This window comes from Oncorhynchus nerka, linkage group LG4 (assembly GCF_034236695.1).
Source record: "Oncorhynchus nerka isolate Pitt River linkage group LG4, Oner_Uvic_2.0, whole genome shotgun sequence".
NCBI lineage: Eukaryota > Metazoa > Chordata > Actinopteri > Salmoniformes > Salmonidae > Oncorhynchus > Oncorhynchus nerka.
In genome coordinates this window covers 35,166,716-35,186,563 of record NC_088399.1, presented here as the reverse complement: position 1 = coordinate 35,186,563, position 19,848 = coordinate 35,166,716, and the positions used below count along the sequence as shown (strand labels likewise).

Here is a 19,848-nt window from a genome sequence, read left to right as displayed (position 1 = left end):
TCGCTATGAGAGAGAACTATTGCAGAATGCAAACAGTGGTAACAATAAAGTACAAAAGTTAAGATTCTTCCCTCAAGCCTTCACATTGCAACCTCACTATCACGCTGTCTGTCCATGCCAGCACATTTTAACAGTATCCTCCTACACTATTAAAGCATTCAGGACTTGGGCTTTCCTTTTCCTCTGTTGGCTTCCTTCTCCTCCTAATCTTGGGAAAGCAGGGGGAATGTCCTGAATGGGACCTCAGACAGATGTTCTCAGTGCAGTTTATTTACTGAAAGCCCCATGATTAGTCCTCTAGCGCAGCACACTGCAGTGCTGTGAGGATGCAGGTTTGGAGCTTTGGGAGATAGCAGCAGTAGTTGCAGCAGCTAAGACAGCCTCACTGGCCACAATAATAAATCACACTCCAAGGTTGACCTAACAGACCTAATGTCAGCTAATGTCAAACTAACTTAGCTGACTGAAAGAAAGGGAAAGTGGGAGAGAGTGAGGGAGTGAGATGGAAAAAAAACATTGTTTTTCTAAATGGAAAAGTGGCTAGGCTGTTACTCTGCACCCACTCCAGGACCTAATGGCAATATAAGATTATTGGGAATTATACCCTTAGTGTTCTCATAGGGTACAATTTACCATAGGCCAGGCCCTGTCATTTTTATGTTAATGACTTTGGGTACTACTCAATTCCCTGATAATTCTGTTATAAAATTAACCTCAGACTTCCAGTGGTGTGGGAATGTATGTGGGTTTATTTAATCATCAGAGTACAGTTTGTTGCAAGACAATTTAGCATCTTTTGTTCCAAACCAAGTGGCCGGGCTGCAGTTGGACTGAAATCCACACTTGGTGCTGTGGCTTAAAAGCCAATAGCAGGTACCAGTCAAACCAGTCATTCAGCAATGGGTCTACAGTAGATTGAACACCAATAATGAGACCACCATTTGACTAACTGTTTACATTTACATTTAAGTCATTTAGCAGACGCTCTTATCCAGAGCGACTTACAAACTGTTATCATCGGTCCTATTTTGCCAGATTCTAAAAGCGTGTGTTCCCTAAATGATGGATTCATGTTTCCCAGTAAGGAGGTGTAGGTTGTAGGGAATGAAGTGAGATTTATGGGTTTATAGGCTGTTATCAGCTCTCAGGGCCTGAGTCCCATTTTAACGCACTGCAAAACCCAACCATGTCTTTTGAATGGATTGAACAGCCTGTTCATTTCCAACTTACATCCCTTTCAATTATGTCCCCTAAAATTGACAGGCCACTTTATTTTACCTCTTGTTTTCCCCTATTCTGGTGACAGATTTGTGTTCAATCCCTTACACCCGGATATTATGCCTGTCTCTCACCATGCCTGTTTTATGTTTTTGTTTATCAGGGCGCTCCTGCTCTACATTCATATCCACTCATATGGAAAGAGAGAATGACTTTATTTACAGTAATTAGCCCATTTGGTCAGAAGCACAAGCCTGTGCACTAGTCTGATAAAACACCAGAGCCTGCAGGAACCACTAAATCATTATGATTCTGGAGACAGAAGGAGAATGTGGTGTATAAAATTAACTGTCGTGCCTGTTAAGCATTATGCTAGCCGTCCAAAACAGCCTTAACCCTTTCAGGGTACTAGCTGCTGAGGGTTGTGGGTAACTCTCGGGGCTACGGCTAGCCCCAGAATGGTGCCTTAGTTTATTGATTCATCTACTGCAGGAGTCAAAGTTATGAGAGGGTTTTCAATTGACTTGTTTCATGTAACCTAGAGACATAACTGACCTCACTCTAAAGAGAATAAATTAAGTTTATCAAGTTAAATTAGTTAAACAACCTGCTTCAGATTCACACATCAATGAATGTTTGATGCTAGTAGACTAATTATAGTTTATTAGGTGCAATTTCCATACGCTCTGCCATTGGGTATAATGATATACATAATCCCACGTTAATTAGAACCTTCACACTGAGAGGTAGTATATTATGTGGCATAATCACGTTGAATCACAAGATGTCACTTTGCTCAATCTGTAATGAAACAAGCACCCCAACCAGCTCTTAGTGTCAAGTCCTGACCTTAGTTCCTTTTTTATGTCTCTATTTTAGTTTGGTCAGGGTGTGAGTTGGGGTGGGCATTCTATGTTTTGTTCTGTTTTGTATTTCAGTGTTTGCCCTGGTATGGTTCCCTGTCAATCGTTGTCTCTGATTGAGAACCATACTTAGGCAGCCTGTTTTCCCACTATGGGTTGTGGGTAGCTGTTTTCTGTTTTGTGTTGCTGCACCTTACAGGACTGTTTCGTTTTCGTTTCACTCTCTGTGTTATTTTGTTTAGTGTTTCTGTTCCTAATAAATAACATGAACACTTACCACGCTGCGCATTGGTCCGATCCTTCATACTCCTCGTCAGAAGAGGAGGAACATCGTTACACTTAGCTGTCTTGGCCCATTACTAGTTATTAAACGCATGGCAGTTAGCGTGTGACTTGGGAGTTGTGCAGGGACTTACAAAGACTGTATGTATTAAGATGCATAATATAAAAAAAAGAAATCTCTTGATCTTATACCCAGCACTCATTGGCTGCCTGATTCACCAGATGAGATTAGGCTATTTTTCTGGGTCATTCAACTCAAATGCTTCCATACAATACATCAATTAGAAGTACTTTATTGAAACGCCTACAGACCCCTACCACGTATATCCTGCGTGTATCACAACCAGCCATGATTGGGAGTTCCATAGGGCGGCGCACAACTGGCCCAGCATCGTCCGGGTTAGGGTTTGGCTGGGGTAGGCCGTCATTGTAAATAAGAATTTGTTCTTAACTGACTTGCCTTAACTGACTTGCAAATGTAGTTTTCTGAAAAGCTACACAGCATATCCTTCTCTATTCCTCTTGTCTCCATTGAACCTACAATACGGACAAGCAGCACTCTAAGATCTGAATTTGTAGTGACCTCTATTGAACAAAAGAAGTACTTCTTCTTTCACTTAGATTTTTTCCCCACTGCAATGCTCCTCTCTTTGTTAAATTGCCTGTCTATTTAGAAGCTGTAATTAACTACAGCATATAGGCTACAACGAGAGCATGCTGGTGTTAGCTAGGTTACTACTCATTTCATTTCCCTTTCTCTCCCCTCTTCCTCTATTTCTCAGAGAGAATGAATGCTCCGAGGCGCTCCTCATTGCTTTCAATGTATTGAAGAGGCAGTGTTTCGGGCCGGAGGACACTAACTATCCTTCATGGTTCTCTGGCCCCCCTCGTGGCTGATTTTACACGTGTGTGTGTGTGAGAGAGAGAGACCTCCACAGTCCGCACCTCAGTCAGAGAGTGAATGGGTGGAATAGGAGAGTATACTGTAGGCCCACGTGAACTGAAGCTAATGTTGGCTGTAGAGTGCATCCGTTTGCCAGGGGGTGTGACGGAGAAAGAGAGGTGAGGGTAGAACTTGGACGTATCCATAATGACGGCTGAAGAGCTTATTAGCGTTTCTCACCCACAATATCATGTTTTGTCATTCCACGTTGGTTGCTTTTCTTTACATGAGCTGATTTGTTGTATCCGTTTTATCTGTGAAGTCAGTCTCAGTGGTTCTTTAGTTTGATGGTTGCTCATCAAGATTCATTGTCATTTTCAGTGTCATTTTGATCGCCTGTTCCTCAAAGACTTCTGTTGTCATTCCCATCATAGAAGAAGTAACCTCATCATAGGCTTCTCTCCACCAACAACTCATACTTGATCAATGGCACCAACTCGTGAGTTTAATCAATGATAGACTCAGCATTGACAAGTTTCACTGATACACTTAGATTAAATCATTCTACACGGGCGTGGGAGTTAAATGGATTTTAATGAGAGTCTTAGGCAAGGTAAACAGCCCAGACTTGGGTATTCCTGCCGCATTCACCTAATAACGCTTTAATTCTTAATTTGTTTTCCTCTTTTATGAAGGTTATAAAGTGTAGAGTGGGCTGAGGCTCAGCATGGAATCACTCTGGGGTGGCATTGCAGCTTCATCATTGTTATTGCATGGCTGCTGGCCCTGTCTCATTACCCAATCACTCAAACAACAAGATATTAAAGCTATTAAGCATATTACACAGCATTTAGATCCATCTCTCCATCACAAGACTCATAAATCTCATATGGTAAAGATTGTGGCTGTGGATTGGTGGATTGTTCTCAAGGGCAAATTTGGGAGAGTGGGAAAGTTCTGGAAGCAGTAGGATGGAAAAAAAGGATGGACTTTGGAGCTAGTTCTTTCTGAATGTTCATTGCTCTCAATATTAGCGGAGCAGCCATGGGACCCATTATATAATCATTTCTGAGCGTGTGAGAGAAGACTGTCAGTACTATCATACAGTAATAGCATAATATATCTTGGAGCAGAAACTTTTCTTGTTCTGAGAAGTGATATTTCAAAAACCAATAACACTGTCTTGTAGGCCTACCTTATATCATTATCATCAAATGTAAATGGATTGCCAGAGCATCTTTTTTCCACATTTTGTTAAGTTACAGCCTTATTCTAAAATTGATTAAATAAAAAATAAAATCCTCATAAATCTACACATAATACTCCATAATGACAAAGCGAAACATTCAAAAATATATATAAAGAAATAGCTTATTTTAGTTTTCAGACCTTAAGCTATAAATTGAGCTCAGGTGCATCCTGTTTCCATTGATCATCTTTGAGATGTTTCTACAACTTGATTGGAGTCCACCTGCGGTAAATTCAATTGAATGGACATGATTTGGAAAGGCACACACCTGCTTATATAAGGTCCCACAGTTGACAGTGCAAGTCAGAGCAAAAGCCAAGCCATGAAGGAATTGTCCGTAGAGCTCAGAGAAAGGATTGTGTCGAGGCACATCTGGGGAAGGATACCAAACATTTCTACAGCATTGAAGGACCCCAAGAACACAGTGGCCTCCTTTATTCTTAAATGGAAGAAGTTCGGAACCACCAAGACTCTTTCTAGAGTTGGCCGCCCCCAGCCAAACTGACCAATTTGGGGAGAAGGGCCTTGGTCAGAAAGGTGACCAAGAACCCCGATGGTCACTCTGACAGAGATGGGAAAACTTTGAGAAGGACAACCATCTCTGCAGCACTCCACCAATCAGGCCTTTATGGTAGAGTGGCTAGACGGAAGCCACTCCTCAGTAAAAGGCACATGACAGCTTGCTTGGAGTTTTCCAAAAGGAACCTAAAGGAAACAAGATTCTCTGGTCTGATGAAACCAAGATTGAAATCTTTGGCCTGAATGCCAAGTGTCATATGGGAATGTTTTTCAGCGGCAGGGACTGGGAGACTAGTCAGGATGGAGGGAAAGATGAAAGGTGCAAAGTACAGAGATCCTTGATGAAAACCTACTCCAAAGCACTCAGGACCTCAGACTGGGGCGAATGTTCACCTTCCAACAGGACAACAACCTTAAGCACACAGCCAAGACAATGCAGGAGTGGCTTTGGGACAAGTCTCTGAATGTCCATGAGTGGCCCAGCCAGAGCCAGGACATGAACCCGATAGAACATCTCTGGAGAGATCTGAAAATAGCTGTGCAGCGACGCTCCCTATCTAACCTGACAGAGCTTGAGAGGATCTACAGAAAACTCTCCAAATACAGGTGTACCAAGCTTGCAGTGTCATACCCAAGAAGACTCGAGGCTGTAATCGCTGCAAAAGGTGCTTCAACAAAAAAAGTACTGAGTAAAGGGTCTGAATACTTATGTAAATGTGATATTTATTTTAGACAATTTTATGTTATAAATTGGAAAAAAAAATCTCAGTCTGTTTTTGCTTTGTCATTATGGGGTATTGTGTGTAGAATGATGAGGGGAAAAAAAACAATTTAATACATTTTTTAATAAGGCTGCAACGTACCAAAATGTGGAAAAAGTCAAATACTTTCTGAATGCACTGTATGTTTATCAGATCTGACTTATTATTAAAAAACAGAAATAGATACGGCAAGTCAATAGATGATTTTGTGTTTTTCTTTATTTTCCATAATGTCTGCTAGCTATTTCATAGCGCTGAATTTTTTTTACCACCAAAATGTCTGGCCAACAATCTGGCAACCCAGCGCTTATGTTATCTTCCTCACAAAAGCTTGTCTGGCTGGCTTGTGTTATCTGGATGCCCATTTGGGTGCCCTGCCTGGATTGTGGGTGCCCTGCCACATCTTCCCCCCTGTGCTCCTTCAGTCTGTGGCAGCTCCTAACAAGCCCTCTCTGCACTGCCTTTTGTGCTGCTCTTCCTCTATGAGGGATAATAATTACCCCATTCAGGCCCACATCAAAACACCATTGCAATCCAGGCTTTTTAAAGGCTCTGCACTGCAAAATATGTCACATTTCTGTGTGTGGGACTATGGTTTCAGTAGGCTGTGTGTTTGGAATGGGTTTATCTTGTCTGATTAACACATACTCTACAAACTGCAGCTGCTAGCAACTAGTCTCGGCCATAATCAACTGACTTTTGGCAAATCAATGCTGGGTTTTACAGAGAATCTGTATTTCAGTGGAATGTTTTTTATTTGTCCATTCTTCCCCACCTTAATGCAATATACTGCATTTTTGTTAGTGTCTGACATTTTTTCTTGTAGTTTTTTCTTACACCTTTACAACAGGGACTAGCCTAGACCAATTATGGTCTTTCCAATAGGACCATACCTTTAAAGGTTGAAACACCTTGAGAGAAGGCATCTGTTTTCAAGACACAGAGGTGGAGTTTCTGTCTTCAAGGCAAAAACATGGTTGGTACAGGAAATATCTGTTGGAAAAATCTGCTTGTCTGCGGTAGTAGGGGCTGCCAAGTGGTTCTGCCCACCACCATTCGCTACTGTCTCACGTAGCCTTAGATTTGCAACACCAATCAGAGAAAGTGTCATAAAGAAGTGTGTTACATCATATCTGGCCATTTACACTGTGTGTGTGTGTGTGTGTGTGTGTGTGTGTGTGTGTGTGTGTGTGTGTGTGTGTGTGTGTGTGTGTGTGTGTGAGACCCCCAAAACGAGTATATAATCACGGTTAAAGTTAGACTCAACCTGTGATTATATATTCGCAATCTGATCCGAACAGTGACAGTCCCCTCTCTCTTCACAGTGAAAACACACAGACCAAATAGGCTTTCTGCTGAGTTACTTTGAGGGGTTTCTATCAAAGCATCCCTACTGAGAGAACCAGGGAACACCCACATTGTGATTAAGTGCTTTATTTAAACAAGAATGACTTAAGAACAGCACAATGTGGGTCTGGTCTCTGGTGCTTGCTTAAAGTATGTAACATAGCTCCCCTGTCAGTTCCTTGAACTTCAATCGGTATTGAAACAGTCCGTATCATGTTATTTATGGTCCTTATTGATCTCATGGTCCAATTCGCTAAGTTGGAAAATGAACACTGCATTATAGCTATCCGATTTGATCTGCAGCAGGTCTGGGTTCAGGTAGAAATAGAAATATAAATGTTTTTAGAAATATTATAAATATTTTTTGTGTTAGAAATAGTTAGTATACTTTGAGTGTTTGCTTGAGCCTGCTTGAAGTGGCAGATGGGTGGGGTTAGCATTTTTGGGAGTATTCCATCGGTTCCATTGTGCCAGGCATGTTCAGCCAAACACAGCTAAAGTATTTCAAATATTAAAAATACCATTTTAACCTGAGTTGGATCTGCAATTGGCTGCTATGAAGTACAAGGTATTCAGATCCCTTGACATTTTCCACATTTTATTACATTATGGCCTTATTCTAAAATGGATTAAATTGTTTTTTTCCCTCGTCAATCTACACACAATACCCCATAATGACAGGTTTTTAGATATTTTTGCACATTTATAAAACATTTTAAACTGAAATATAAAATGTACATAAGTATTCAGACCCTTTACTCAGAATTTTGTTGAAGCCCCTTTGGCAGCATTTACAGCCTCGAGTCTTCTTGGGTATGACTCCACAAGCTTGGCACAGATCCTATCAAGCTCTGTCAGATTGGATGGGGAGCGTCGCTGCACAGCTATTTTCTGGCCTCTCCAGAGATATTTGATCAGGTTCAAGTCCAGGCTCTGGCTGGGCCACTCAAGGACATTCAGGAACTTGTCCCAAAGCCACTCCTGCATTGTCTTCGCTGTGTACTTAGGGTTGTTGTCCTGTTGGTAGGTGAACCTTTTCCCCAGTCTGAGGTCCTAAGCGCACTGGAGCAGGTTTTCATCAAGGATCTCTCTGTACTTGCTCTGTTTATCTTTCCTCCGATCGTGACTAGTCTCCCAGTCCTTACCGCTGAAAAATATCCCCACAGCATGATGCTGCCACCACCATGCTTCACTGTAGGGATGGTGCCAGGTTTCATCCAGAAGTGAGGCTTGGCATTCAGGCCAAAGAGTGCAATCTTGGTTTCATCAGACCAGAGAATCTTGTTTTTCATGGTCTGAGTCCTTTAAGTGCCTTTCGGCAAACTCCAAGCGGGCTATCATACCTTTTCCTGAGGAATGGCTTCCGTCTTGCCACTCTACCATAAAGGCCTAATTGGTAGAGTGCTGCAGAGATAGTTGTCCTCCACAGAGAAACTCTGGAGCTCTGTCAGAGTGACCATTGGGTTCTTGGTCACTTCCCTGACCAAGGCCTTTCTCCCCCGATTTCTCAGTTTCCCCAGGTAGCCAGCTCTAGGAAGAGTCTTCCATTTAATAAAGATGGAGACCACTGTGTTCTTGGGGACGTTCAATGCTTTGGGTACCCTTCCCCAGAGCTGTTCCTCGACACAATCCTGTTGCGTAACTCTGTGGACAATTCTTTCAACCTCATGACTTGGTTTTTGCTCTGAAATGCACTGTCAACTGTTGGATATTATATATTATATACCTTTCCAAATCATGTCCAAACAATTGGATTTACCACAAGTGGATTACCATTTTCTACATTGTAGAATAATTGTGAAGACATCAAAACTATGAAATAATACACATGGAATCATGTAGTAACCAAAAAGTGTTCAACAAATCCAAATATATTTCAAATTTAAGATTCTTCAAATAGCCACCATTTGCCTTTGACAGCTTTGCGACACTCTTCCATATGTGTTATTTCATATTATACAATGTTGAAAATAGTACAAATAAAGAAACACCCTTGAATGAGTAGGTGTTTTCAAACTTTTGACTGGTAGTGTATGTTTTATTTAATCAATATAAGAATGAGGCTGTAACGTAACATAATGTAGAAAACAGGAAGGTGTCAGAATACTTTCCGAATGCAAGCTAAGTATGCATGTTGTCGACTTCACTGAGGCCATAAAAGCTTAACTTCACCCCGGACCACCTCAAGTTCCATTGACTTCTCATGCAGTCAGGTTCTTCATGAGGCTCAAGAGAGGGAAGTCTGGAGGATTTAACCAAACAGCACATGACTCATAGGAGATATGTGTGGTCGGAAAATATCATTTAACTTGTACATAATCTAGTTAAACATTGCATTTCTACAGTAATACATATTTAAATATTCAAGCATTGCGCCCCGTATTCAGTCTCGTATTATTCATAAGCCTGCCTATTTAAATGAGGGTGTCAGTGTTAGAAGTCGCTCCGAACATATCTACACGAATAACACAAATACAAGCAGCCAGCTACAGAGGAGCAATTCCCGGAGGCTGAAGTGAACAGGAGAGAGAGAGTTTCCAGAGTCAGTGTGTGGGTAATATAAATTTTTTATTATGGTAATGCACCGCCAAATTATGTATGACAGCGGTGGTGGTGTACTGTAGCCTAAGGAGCAAAGCAACAAATTGTGGTGTTGAGTTTCGGCTGCTAGGTACGTGGGTGTGTGACAGGACTCAGGGCTCTCTCAGAAAGGGGATGGATAAATTAGTACACACGGTTTGGGAGTGTTTATCCCTCAGTTTACGCTGTTGTAGAAGTTCACTGCAAGGTTGAGGCTGACTGAAAGATATGCAATTCATTCTCCATATAAAAAGCACATCAAAATAATCCCAGCATTTTCATTTGTTTTCAGAACTCATAGCAATATAGTATTGTGTGTCACTATGCTAGGAGTGAGACTGCCAGGCGATATTGTATTGTGATTCATTTAATATGCATGGCTCCTCCACTGTGGTTCTTAGATTTCCCCGTACAGAAAAGCCCTTGGAAGACATCTGGTTAAAAGGACTAGATGAGAGAATAGAATAACCTGTGATATCTCTGATGATTTCTATTGGGGCCTGAGTGCTGCTCTGATCCCCTTACCAGAACACATGTGGTTTAATAAAGATTCACAACCGGCCTCACTTGTTCACACAACCATTTGTTCAACAGCTACAGCTGCCGGCAGCCATAGTGATCATTGCCCTCGTTCTGCTTTGAATAGTTGCCAGTGTGTGGTGAAGAGACGGAGCTCCTTCAGCACATAACATTGTCAGCCTGTAAGCATTTCATTCACTGTAAAGAAAGTGATTATGGAAAAATAAGGAATTGAAGGGCCTCCCCAGGCTGTGTTGTGGCGGCACACAATTGGCCCAGCGTTGTCCGGATTAGGGGATGCTGAATTCGGTCGCAAGTTGTACAGTGTTTCCTCCAACACATTGGTGTGGCTGGCTTCCGGGTTAAGTGAGCAGTGTGTCAAGAAGCAATGCGGCTTGGCAGGGTCGAGGACATATGGCTCTCCCGAGTCCGTATGGGAGTTGCAAATGATGGGACAAGACTGTAACTACCAATAGGGGAGAAAAAGGGGCAAAAAGTACAATATAAAATAATAAGGAATTTAGGAGTCAATTAAAGGATTAGGAATTTGATTCAGAAGGGTTGGCACAGCTGGGGATACAGGAGAATACATTATTATATATTATGTAATAACTTTATACTCATTAATGATTATAGAGTATGAAGGACAGTGTTCTCAATGTTATCTCAGGTTGCCCAATCACATGTCATCAGGCAAATTGCTGAAACCTTTTAGGCAGGGCCAAACCTAACATAGCAGGCATAGTAAGAAGCCAGAGCGCAGCCCACACCTTAGATTGAAAATACTGTATCCCTGCCAATGCCGCTAGGGCATTATTATATACACAATACAGAGAAAGAGTAGCCTCTAGTGGCCGAGATTCACATTGCACCAGGTTGAATCCCCCCCTCCTTCTCCTCATTAATTCTGTATTAAAGGAGTGTATAAAGAGGTGGTTTTGGACTCTATGATTATACACCCATGTGAGCACATCATCCTTCACCTTGGCCAATATCATTTATTAAGGTTCGATATTAGGATGCCGAAGCAACTCAATTTGGCAATGGATCATTTCACCAATGCTTGGAGGACATCTTAAGAGGGGAATTACTGTAGTGTAATGGAGCTGTAAGATATAACTTACACATACACACACACATTATATGCACTTAAAAATGCTGCACATTTTTGGTGGTCTTAAACCAGTAGAAGACTTAACTGGTTTAAAGTTCCATGATAGAACTTAAAAGCCACACATGTTTGTCAGAGTACATACACTGAGTGTACAAAACTTGAGTTCCACTCCCTTTTGCCCTCAGAACAGACTAAATTTGTCGGGGCATGGACTCTACAAGGTGTCTAGCGTTCCACAGAGATGCTGGCCCATGTTGAATCCAATGCTTCCCACAGTTGTGTCAAGTTAGCTGGATGTCCTTTGGGTGTTGGACCATTCTCGATACACACAGGAAACTGTTGAACGTGAAAAACCCAGCAGCGTTGCATTTCATGACACACTCAAATCATTGCGCCGGGCACCTACTACCTACCCCGTTCAAAGGCACTTAAATCTTGTGTCTTGCCCATTCACCCTCTGAATGGCACACATACACAATCCATGTCTCAATTTTCTCAAGGCTTAAAAATCCTTGTTTAACCTGTCTCCTCCCCTTCATCTACGCTGATTTAAGTGACAACAATAAGGGATCCTAGCTTTCACCTGGATTCACTTGGTTAGTCTATCCCATGTTCCTAATGTCTTGTACACTCAGTGTATATTTTAAATGCAGAGGAGGCTGGTGGGAAGAGCTATAGAAGGATGGACTCGTTGAAATGGCTGGAATGGAACGGTATTAAACATATGGAAACCACATGTTTGACGCCGTTCCATTTTTTCCATTCCAGTCATTACAATGAGCCTGTCCTCCTACAGCTCCTCCCACCAACCTCCTCTGTTTAAATGTGATGAAGTAGACAGGTATGTCTGCATCTCTAAATTAATACTACTATTCATCACCCTTTTCATAAATCCCATATTACTTTCTCTCTTGGGAGTGCCGTGTGGATACTGAGAGGGAGTGAGCCTGCTGAATGTATGTTTGCTCTAACATGAGCCCCTGTCCCTGACCGCTGTGTGTGTGTGGCAGCAAGGAAAGGCCAAGGAGAAATGCAGAGAAAGTGTGTGCCTTTCAGCCTGTGTTTAATTGGTATACATACATTGTTTTCTTATTAAATCCCCCTCTCTGGATATAAAATCAATATGGACACACACACACACACACACACACACACACACACACACACACACAGAGTAGCTCTAGTGTGACTGGAGCTGGTATGGTTGCTCAGAGCCCAGAGGTGCCTGACTGCCTTTATTGCCAACAGGATGTGGGAGGAGAGGTAGAGAGAGGAGAAAGAAGAGACGAAGAAGAGAAAATGAACATCTCAGAGCCCAGACAGAGAGTGAGAGTCACCGGGGAGCAGGCTGAGACAGCAGAAAACAATTGCTGCACGCTATTCTCATCCGCTCCAAGAGCTTCTCTTCTGCGTTTAGCGAAGGGAACATGCAGGCTTTGGTGGGTGGTGGGAAATGGAATGTCTAGAACGAAACAGATTCAGATACTCTATGCTATTGAAGTCTGAGGAATGTTGTGTGTGTGCGTGAGTGTGCAGGAGAAAAGGGAAGCAATTCAGGGAGTAAAAAGAGTTACAGAAAAACAAGAGAGAGAAATATAAAAAGTTGTTGAAATTTCCACATCGAAGCGTGGGCCTGCATATTTATAAACAATGCACCTAGAGATGTCGGATCTTAATTTGAGCCAGTTTGCTACAGCAGGAAAATAATCCTGCAGCAACAGGAAATGTGGATTAGAATTAATGTACAGTTTTGTAGGGGTTGATACATTTTTCGTAAGGGAAATCAAGTCTGAAATTTCAAAGTGGAAAATACAAACTTCATAAGCTTTTTTGCACCACACTACAAGTTTTACATTTCCTGCATTGCCGTAAATTTATTCTGCAACAGTGTGATCAATTTAAGATCCTACATCTTGTCTCATTGCTACAACAACTTGTGCTCAACTCAACATGGAAGCCCTTATCTAAATGGAGAGAGTTTATCCCATTTGGAGGCATGTACTGTAAGCAGCACAAGGATAAGGCTGGGAAGGATAGCTTAGTCTCAGCTCCCCTAATGAACACACAGGGGTACTGAATGAAACATACAGGACGTAAACACACCATGCTCACCACAGTGGAACACATAGACTACACTGTAAGCCTTGCAGGTGGCCAGCTGTGTGTGGGGGTAGAAGAGGAGAGGGGTGGGGTTTGTGTGTGTGTGGTGGTGGGGTGTACATCCAATAATACCTCATCATACCTCATTCAATCCCATTGTCTGCTTTTTATACTGGGATTAAAGCTTTTCTCTGTTGGCTAATATTGCAATAAGTAATTGAAGCTCCTGCATTTCAGCTTGGAAACAGCTTTTCACCAACAATATTACTAAAACGACCTACTGTGCAGGGAGGAAAAGGAAGAGCCAGAGAAAAACTGGAAGTGTGTTTGGAAAGCTGGGTTAATTCCCCTCCTTAGTCCACCATTATGTTTTCTCCATGTTGGCGTCTCCTCCATCATGTTTAAAGATTTGACAAGAACGAGCGAGACCCTAATCTCACTAAAGTGGTCACCGCTCCACTTTATCCACTTTCCTTGAGAGATAATGACACATCTTGAATCTACGAGTGCCACTGTGAATCTCATTCCCATTCTTACCCCAATGTGCCACTTCTCTAATGTATTCAGTACAAAACAGTAACACTTTTCTCCAATAACGAGCAGCAAAAATACCTCTCGCTTCCCTGCTGCTCTCCCGGCCAGAACACAAGTCCACTGCAAAGTAAATAAAGGAATTAATAAGGCGCCTAGGTGGGCGACAAGGACACAGTCTTGTTTGGGTGTGAAAAATCCATAAAGCTTCATATTGTAGGGGCCGTGCCTCTCCGGGTTCTCACCCCGTGCCGCGCTCCCAGCTCTCTGATTTAATTTGGTAATCGATATGGTTTCGGTGAGCAGCCAGTAATCTTTTTACAGCACCTCCTGTCCTCTGATTTCCACTCCTCTCTGCCCTTGAGTTTCCTCTGCAGTCCTGGGGTAAAAGGAGGCGGTGATTGCCTCTAACGGGCTCTGCGGTTGGGGGGAAAGCTCTCTTGAAAGTCAATGAGAAGGGGGGATGGAGAGGGGGGTAGACACAGTAGACAGTACTCCAGACAGAATAAATGAAAGTGAGAGTGAAACAGAGCGAGAGAGAGGGAAGAAATTAAAAAGTAAAGTAAAAGACAATCTCTGTGTTTCTCTGTGTGTCTGTTTCTATGTCTGCTCTCCTCCATGGCACCATAATATTCAGCACGATAGCACAACATGGCCATGAGTATTGCATGAACTGCATCACAACACTCACTTGTGTTTTTCAGTCTGAAACTGGAAGGTCAGATTTAAAGAAGAGTCATTGCATTGGAGTAGTACAAATACAGATTTCTAGGTTTGTAGATTTTGGTATTGGACTTGCCTCTTCTTCCCTTTCCATCTAATTTCTCGACCTCTCCCTCCATCCCTCTCCCTAACTCCTTCCTTCCCTCTCTCGTATTCCTTTTCCAGCTGAGAGAGAAACAGAAGTGAAGAGGCTTCTCTCCCTGCAGCTACCTGTCCTGTTCCCAGTCTGTCGCTCTCTGTCTCCTTCCTTCCTTTAGAGGGCAGCCAACCGGCACACTCTCTCACACTTCAAAGTCAGTCAATTCCCCCATACTACTGCAGCCAGGCACTGGTCTCTTTTGGAGACTGCCCCCACTTATACATCTACAGTATCACACTGCAATGGAACATCCTTGTTTGCTGTTGAGAGACCTGATCCAACCAGCGAGTTGTAGTACCATGAGTTTTTCTGGAACTGACCAGGAAAACCCCACATTCCCAAACCATTGCATTTATCACTCTTGAATTGTATCTAGTAGCTTCAACTGTGAACATTCATTTTCTTTAAAGCCTCTGTAATCCTTCCTTCCCAGACATTGTGATGAGAGACAGGGCCGGCTCTAGGCATAAGCGGTTGCTTTGGGCCCCCGGCTGATATGGGGCCCCCGACCTACAGTCACTCAATTAGAATTGCATGAAATGTGTTATAAAATTGCTAAAATATTATCTCCGCTCCATGGAAAAATGTGTAGAATTGCAGCAAACTTGCTTTAAAATGGAAACATTTTCTCTGCATCCTGACAAAAGCAGGGCCATGAAAATGTTTTGCCTGCGGGATGGGGGTCCTCCCAACAAAATGACGTGTAAAGCCCCCAAAAGGCTAGAACCGGCCCTGATGAGAGAATATGAAGGTGTTGTTTGATCTGAGAATCTCTCTCCAGCTCTCCATGCAGTGTTAGTTGTCTTGCACTGTGTCTATGACTATCAGGTTGCACCACCGATCCCTCTCTGTTGGAGCGTCTGAAACACAGTGGAGAGAAGGGATGATGAATGATGAGATAAGCCACGCTATTGCACTAGGCACTCTGATGGAGGAGATGAAAATCCAACAGTGTCTCACAAGGCTGACTGTTTTTTTTGGTTTTCTGTCTCCCTTGGTCTCTCTTTAAGGGACAACAACTTCATCAAAGACTTCCCCCAGCTAGCAGATGGACTGATGGTTATCCCGTTACCTGTGGAGGAGCAGTGTAGAGGAGTGCTGTCTGAGCCACTGTCCAATGTACAGCTCCTCACAGGTGTGTGTTTGTGTGTGTGTGTGTACACTTGTTAGCCTGCCTCATCCATCTTTGTACACTCATACCAGTGTCCTGTACGTAACCTATATTTCATCAACAAATATCCTTATTTTTTCTCAAATGTTCCTTCCAAAAAATGTAGGAGTATCTACTTCGTCCAGGATTTACAGTAATTTTCCAATTACGGCTGAATTTCCTGTAAGCTCAATACTGAGAAAGCATGCAGCATTCTCTGCTCAGTAAATCCATAGGAGTGACATCAGAGTGCAGGGTCAGCTAGAATGACACTGTTCCCAGTGCACTGTATTGTGCTATTGTTCCTGACATCCCAAAGTCTCTTCAGTAGGCACACACTCACTTGCATACCTCTCCAGGCCCTCTAAAGGCTGACACCTGCACCTTCCTTCACCCCGTGTTCCCTTCCCACATCCCTTGTGGGGGCCGAGACTACTGTCAGTTGGCTTGAAACCGCACCTCAGGACTACTCCCTAATCCGTCCATTAGCTGAATTGGCTGCAGCACTTCGCTCCCCGTTGGCCTGTGACTAGTTCCCAGGAGTGTCTGCTACTCCTCTCCAAACACACACTGGGAATAAATAAGTGCTTTAGGTTTAAGGGAGGATTTAGTTGTTGTTCTCTTCGCTCCTGTGTTCTAATGGCCCTGTGTTGTGCCAGACTCATATGAAAGTTTGATAATGCAATTACGGAGGCGAGATTGCTCTCGCCTTAATGCTGGAAATTCAATTGGGGCTACTGCGGCTGTCTGCCATTGATTACACACGGGGTGGGAATTTTCGTACTAAGACAAATGGTGTTGTTGAAAACAACAGAATGTACACTGTACACGGACAGTTTGTGTGAGGGAGACAAAGCTAGCTAATGCACTTCAGGCAGTTACAAATGTGCTTCTATAACTCAAACTCCGACACAAATGATCCATAGCTTTCAATGCATGGTTAATGTGAAACTGAGTTATTTACTCAAATCTTATGAAAAAAATGTGGGCCTACTTATATTGTGGAAGTTATTCATAACTATGTTAATATGTCTATGTCCGTTGCAGGTGATGCTAAGTTCAATGAGGCTATGGGCTACCCCATGGTTCAGCAGTGGAGAGTGAGGAGCAACCTGTACAAAGTCAAGCTCAGCGCCATCACCTTGTCTACAGGTACGAAGCAGACCAGGGTTCAAATACTATTTAAAATACCTTTCACATACATTTCGAAGTAAGTATTCAGATTTGTTTTATTTGGAAGGACAAGTACTTGAATGTTGGAATGTATTTGGAAATACAGTTGGAAAGTATTGGCATGTACTGTATTTGAAAATACTCAACTACACTGACTCAAATATATGCCATTTACCAGACGCTTTTATCCAAAGCGACTTAGTCATGCATGCATACATCAAATACCCTCCCTTGCAAGTATTTGAAAATAATTCAAATAGTAGGCTATTTATAGGAAATGATTTGAAAAGACTTTTAAATAGAAGTAGTTGATTCAGGCCACATTATTTGAAAATACTTAAGTACACAGAAAATAAGTATTTACAGTGCCTTCAGATAGTATTCATACTTATTCCACATTTTGTTGTTACAGCCTAAATGTAAAAAATCTCACCCATCTAGACACAATACCCCATAATGACAAAGTGAAAACATGTTTTTAGAAATGTTTGCAAATGTATTGAAATGAAATACAGAGCTTGAAGAATTTTACAATATAGATGTGCAAAGCTCAGGGGTGTGAATACTTAAGTCTCTAAGAGCTTTGCACACCTGGATTGTAAAATTCTTCAAGCTTTGTCAAGTTGGTTGTTCATCATTGCTAAGACAGCCATTTTCGAGTCTTGCCAAAGATTTTCAAGCCGATTTAAGTAAAAACAGTAACTACGCCACTCAGGAACATTCAATGTTGTCTTGGTAAGCAACTCCAGTGTATATTTGGACTTTAGGTTATTGTCCTGCTGAAAGGTGAATTTGTCTCCCAGTGTCTGTTGGAAAGCAGACTGACCCAGGTTTTCCTCAAGGGTTTTGCCTGTGCTTAGCTACATTCCGTTTGTTTTTATCCTGAAACACTCCCCAGTCCTTGCCCAAGCATACCCATAAGATGATTCAGTCATTACCATGCATGAAAATATGGAATGTGGTACTCAGTCATGTGTTGTTGGATTTGCCCCAAACATAACTCCTTGTATTTAAGACATAAAGTTCATTTCTTTGCCACATTTTTAGCAGTTTTACTTTAGTGCCTTATTGCAAACAGGATGCATGTTTTGGAATATTTTCTTTCTGTATAGGCTTACTTCTTTTCACTCTGTCATTTAGGTTAGTATTATGGAGTAACTACAATATTGTTGATCCATCCTACATTTTCTCCTATCACAGCCAATAAACTCTTAACGGTTTTGAACTCATTGTAAAATGGTTTCGTTCCTCTCTGGCAAATCAGTTAGGAAAGAAGCCTGTATCTTTGTATTGACACACCATCCACAGTGTAATTAATAACTTCACCATGCTCACCATTCAATGTCTGCTTCTTAAATGTTTTACCCATCTACTGGACCAATAGGTGCCTTTTGTGGGTCATTGGAAAACCTGCCTGGTATTGGTGGTTGCATCTGTGTTTGAAATTCACTGTTCAACTGAGGGACCTTACAGATAATTGTGTGGGGTGCAGAGATCAGGTAGTCATTCAAAAATCATGTTAAAACACTTGTGACCTGTTAAGCAAATGTTTCCTCCTGAAAGTATTTAGGCTTGCCATAACAAAGGGGTTGAATACTTATTGACTCAAGACATTCCACAATCTTATTTTTATTCATTTGTTAAAATGTTGAAAAACATAATTCCACTAACATTATGCAATATTGTGTGTAGGCCAGTGACACAAAATGTAAATGTAATAAATGTAATTTTAAATTCAGGCTGCAATACAAGAAAATGTAGGAAACAAATCTAAGGGTGTGAATACTTTCTGAAAGCACCGTATATAAAAAAGATATATATTTATTTGAACCCAGGTCTGGTATAGAGTGTTAATTTACTGTCCTGTTCCCTGGTGAGACTATTTAACTACTACTACACTATATCATATTGTACTGAAAACTCAGAGGGAAAACCATACAGGATAGTACTGTATTTAGTGCATTTACAAAGACCCTTTTTTTTTTGCTTCAGCTATAACTACAATTCCATTTGTTCCACATTATTTCCCCTCCACACTTTCCTGGTTCCCAGGCTTCTCCAAGGTTCTGAAGACACTGACTGCAGAGAGCACCAGAGAGGAGCTGCTGTCCTTCATCCAGCAGTACGGCAGCCATTACGTATCCGAGGCCCTTTACGGCTCCGAGCTCAGCTGCACCATCTACTTCCCCAGCAAGAAGGCTCAACAGCAGCTCTGGCTGCAGTACCAGAAAGGTGAGAGGGGGAAACTGCATATGATGCACATGTCACAAATAATAATGTAATCAGTGACCAATTTAGACCCAGGGATCCAGGTGAGTAGACTATCAATAGATGTAAAATTGGTCAATTAAATCCCAGAGAAAGGTTGGGGGGGGGTAAATGGGGCTTATTCAATGTTTTTTTTTCAGGACGCTGCAGATAGAAATATGATTCATAGCAGACATGATTCCTCATTTAACTGGTCCTAGCCCCTGAGACAGAGCCGAGAATAGCCTCTCGGAAAACCTTCGGTAGCATTTCATAATTCATTTCATAAACATTAGGCAAGACCTGAAAGAGCTTTCGTACAGTACTATGCTGTGCCACTGAGACCTTCAAAATGGAATTGGACAGACAGGGTGAGGGCTGTGAATAGCATGAAAATAATGTATCTTTTACCAAATAAATGGATTCAAAGTATGTCCTGTAAACACCGGA

The 19,848-nt window shown here is 42.0% G+C and overlaps 1 protein-coding gene across 1 annotated transcript in view; it reads left to right on the top strand.

The window, feature by feature from the left end:
• LOC115123043 (astrotactin-2-like) overlaps positions 1–19,848 on the top strand; it is a 267,117-nt gene that overhangs the window by 109,929 nt on the left and 137,340 nt on the right. Inside the window, exons 10-12 of the mRNA XM_029652338.2 lie at positions 15,839–15,963; positions 17,026–17,130; positions 19,204–19,383. Coding sequence (XP_029508198.2) covers positions 15,839–15,963; positions 17,026–17,130; positions 19,204–19,383 — 410 coding nt within the window. The remainder of the gene's footprint in view (positions 1–15,838; positions 15,964–17,025; positions 17,131–19,203; positions 19,384–19,848) is intronic.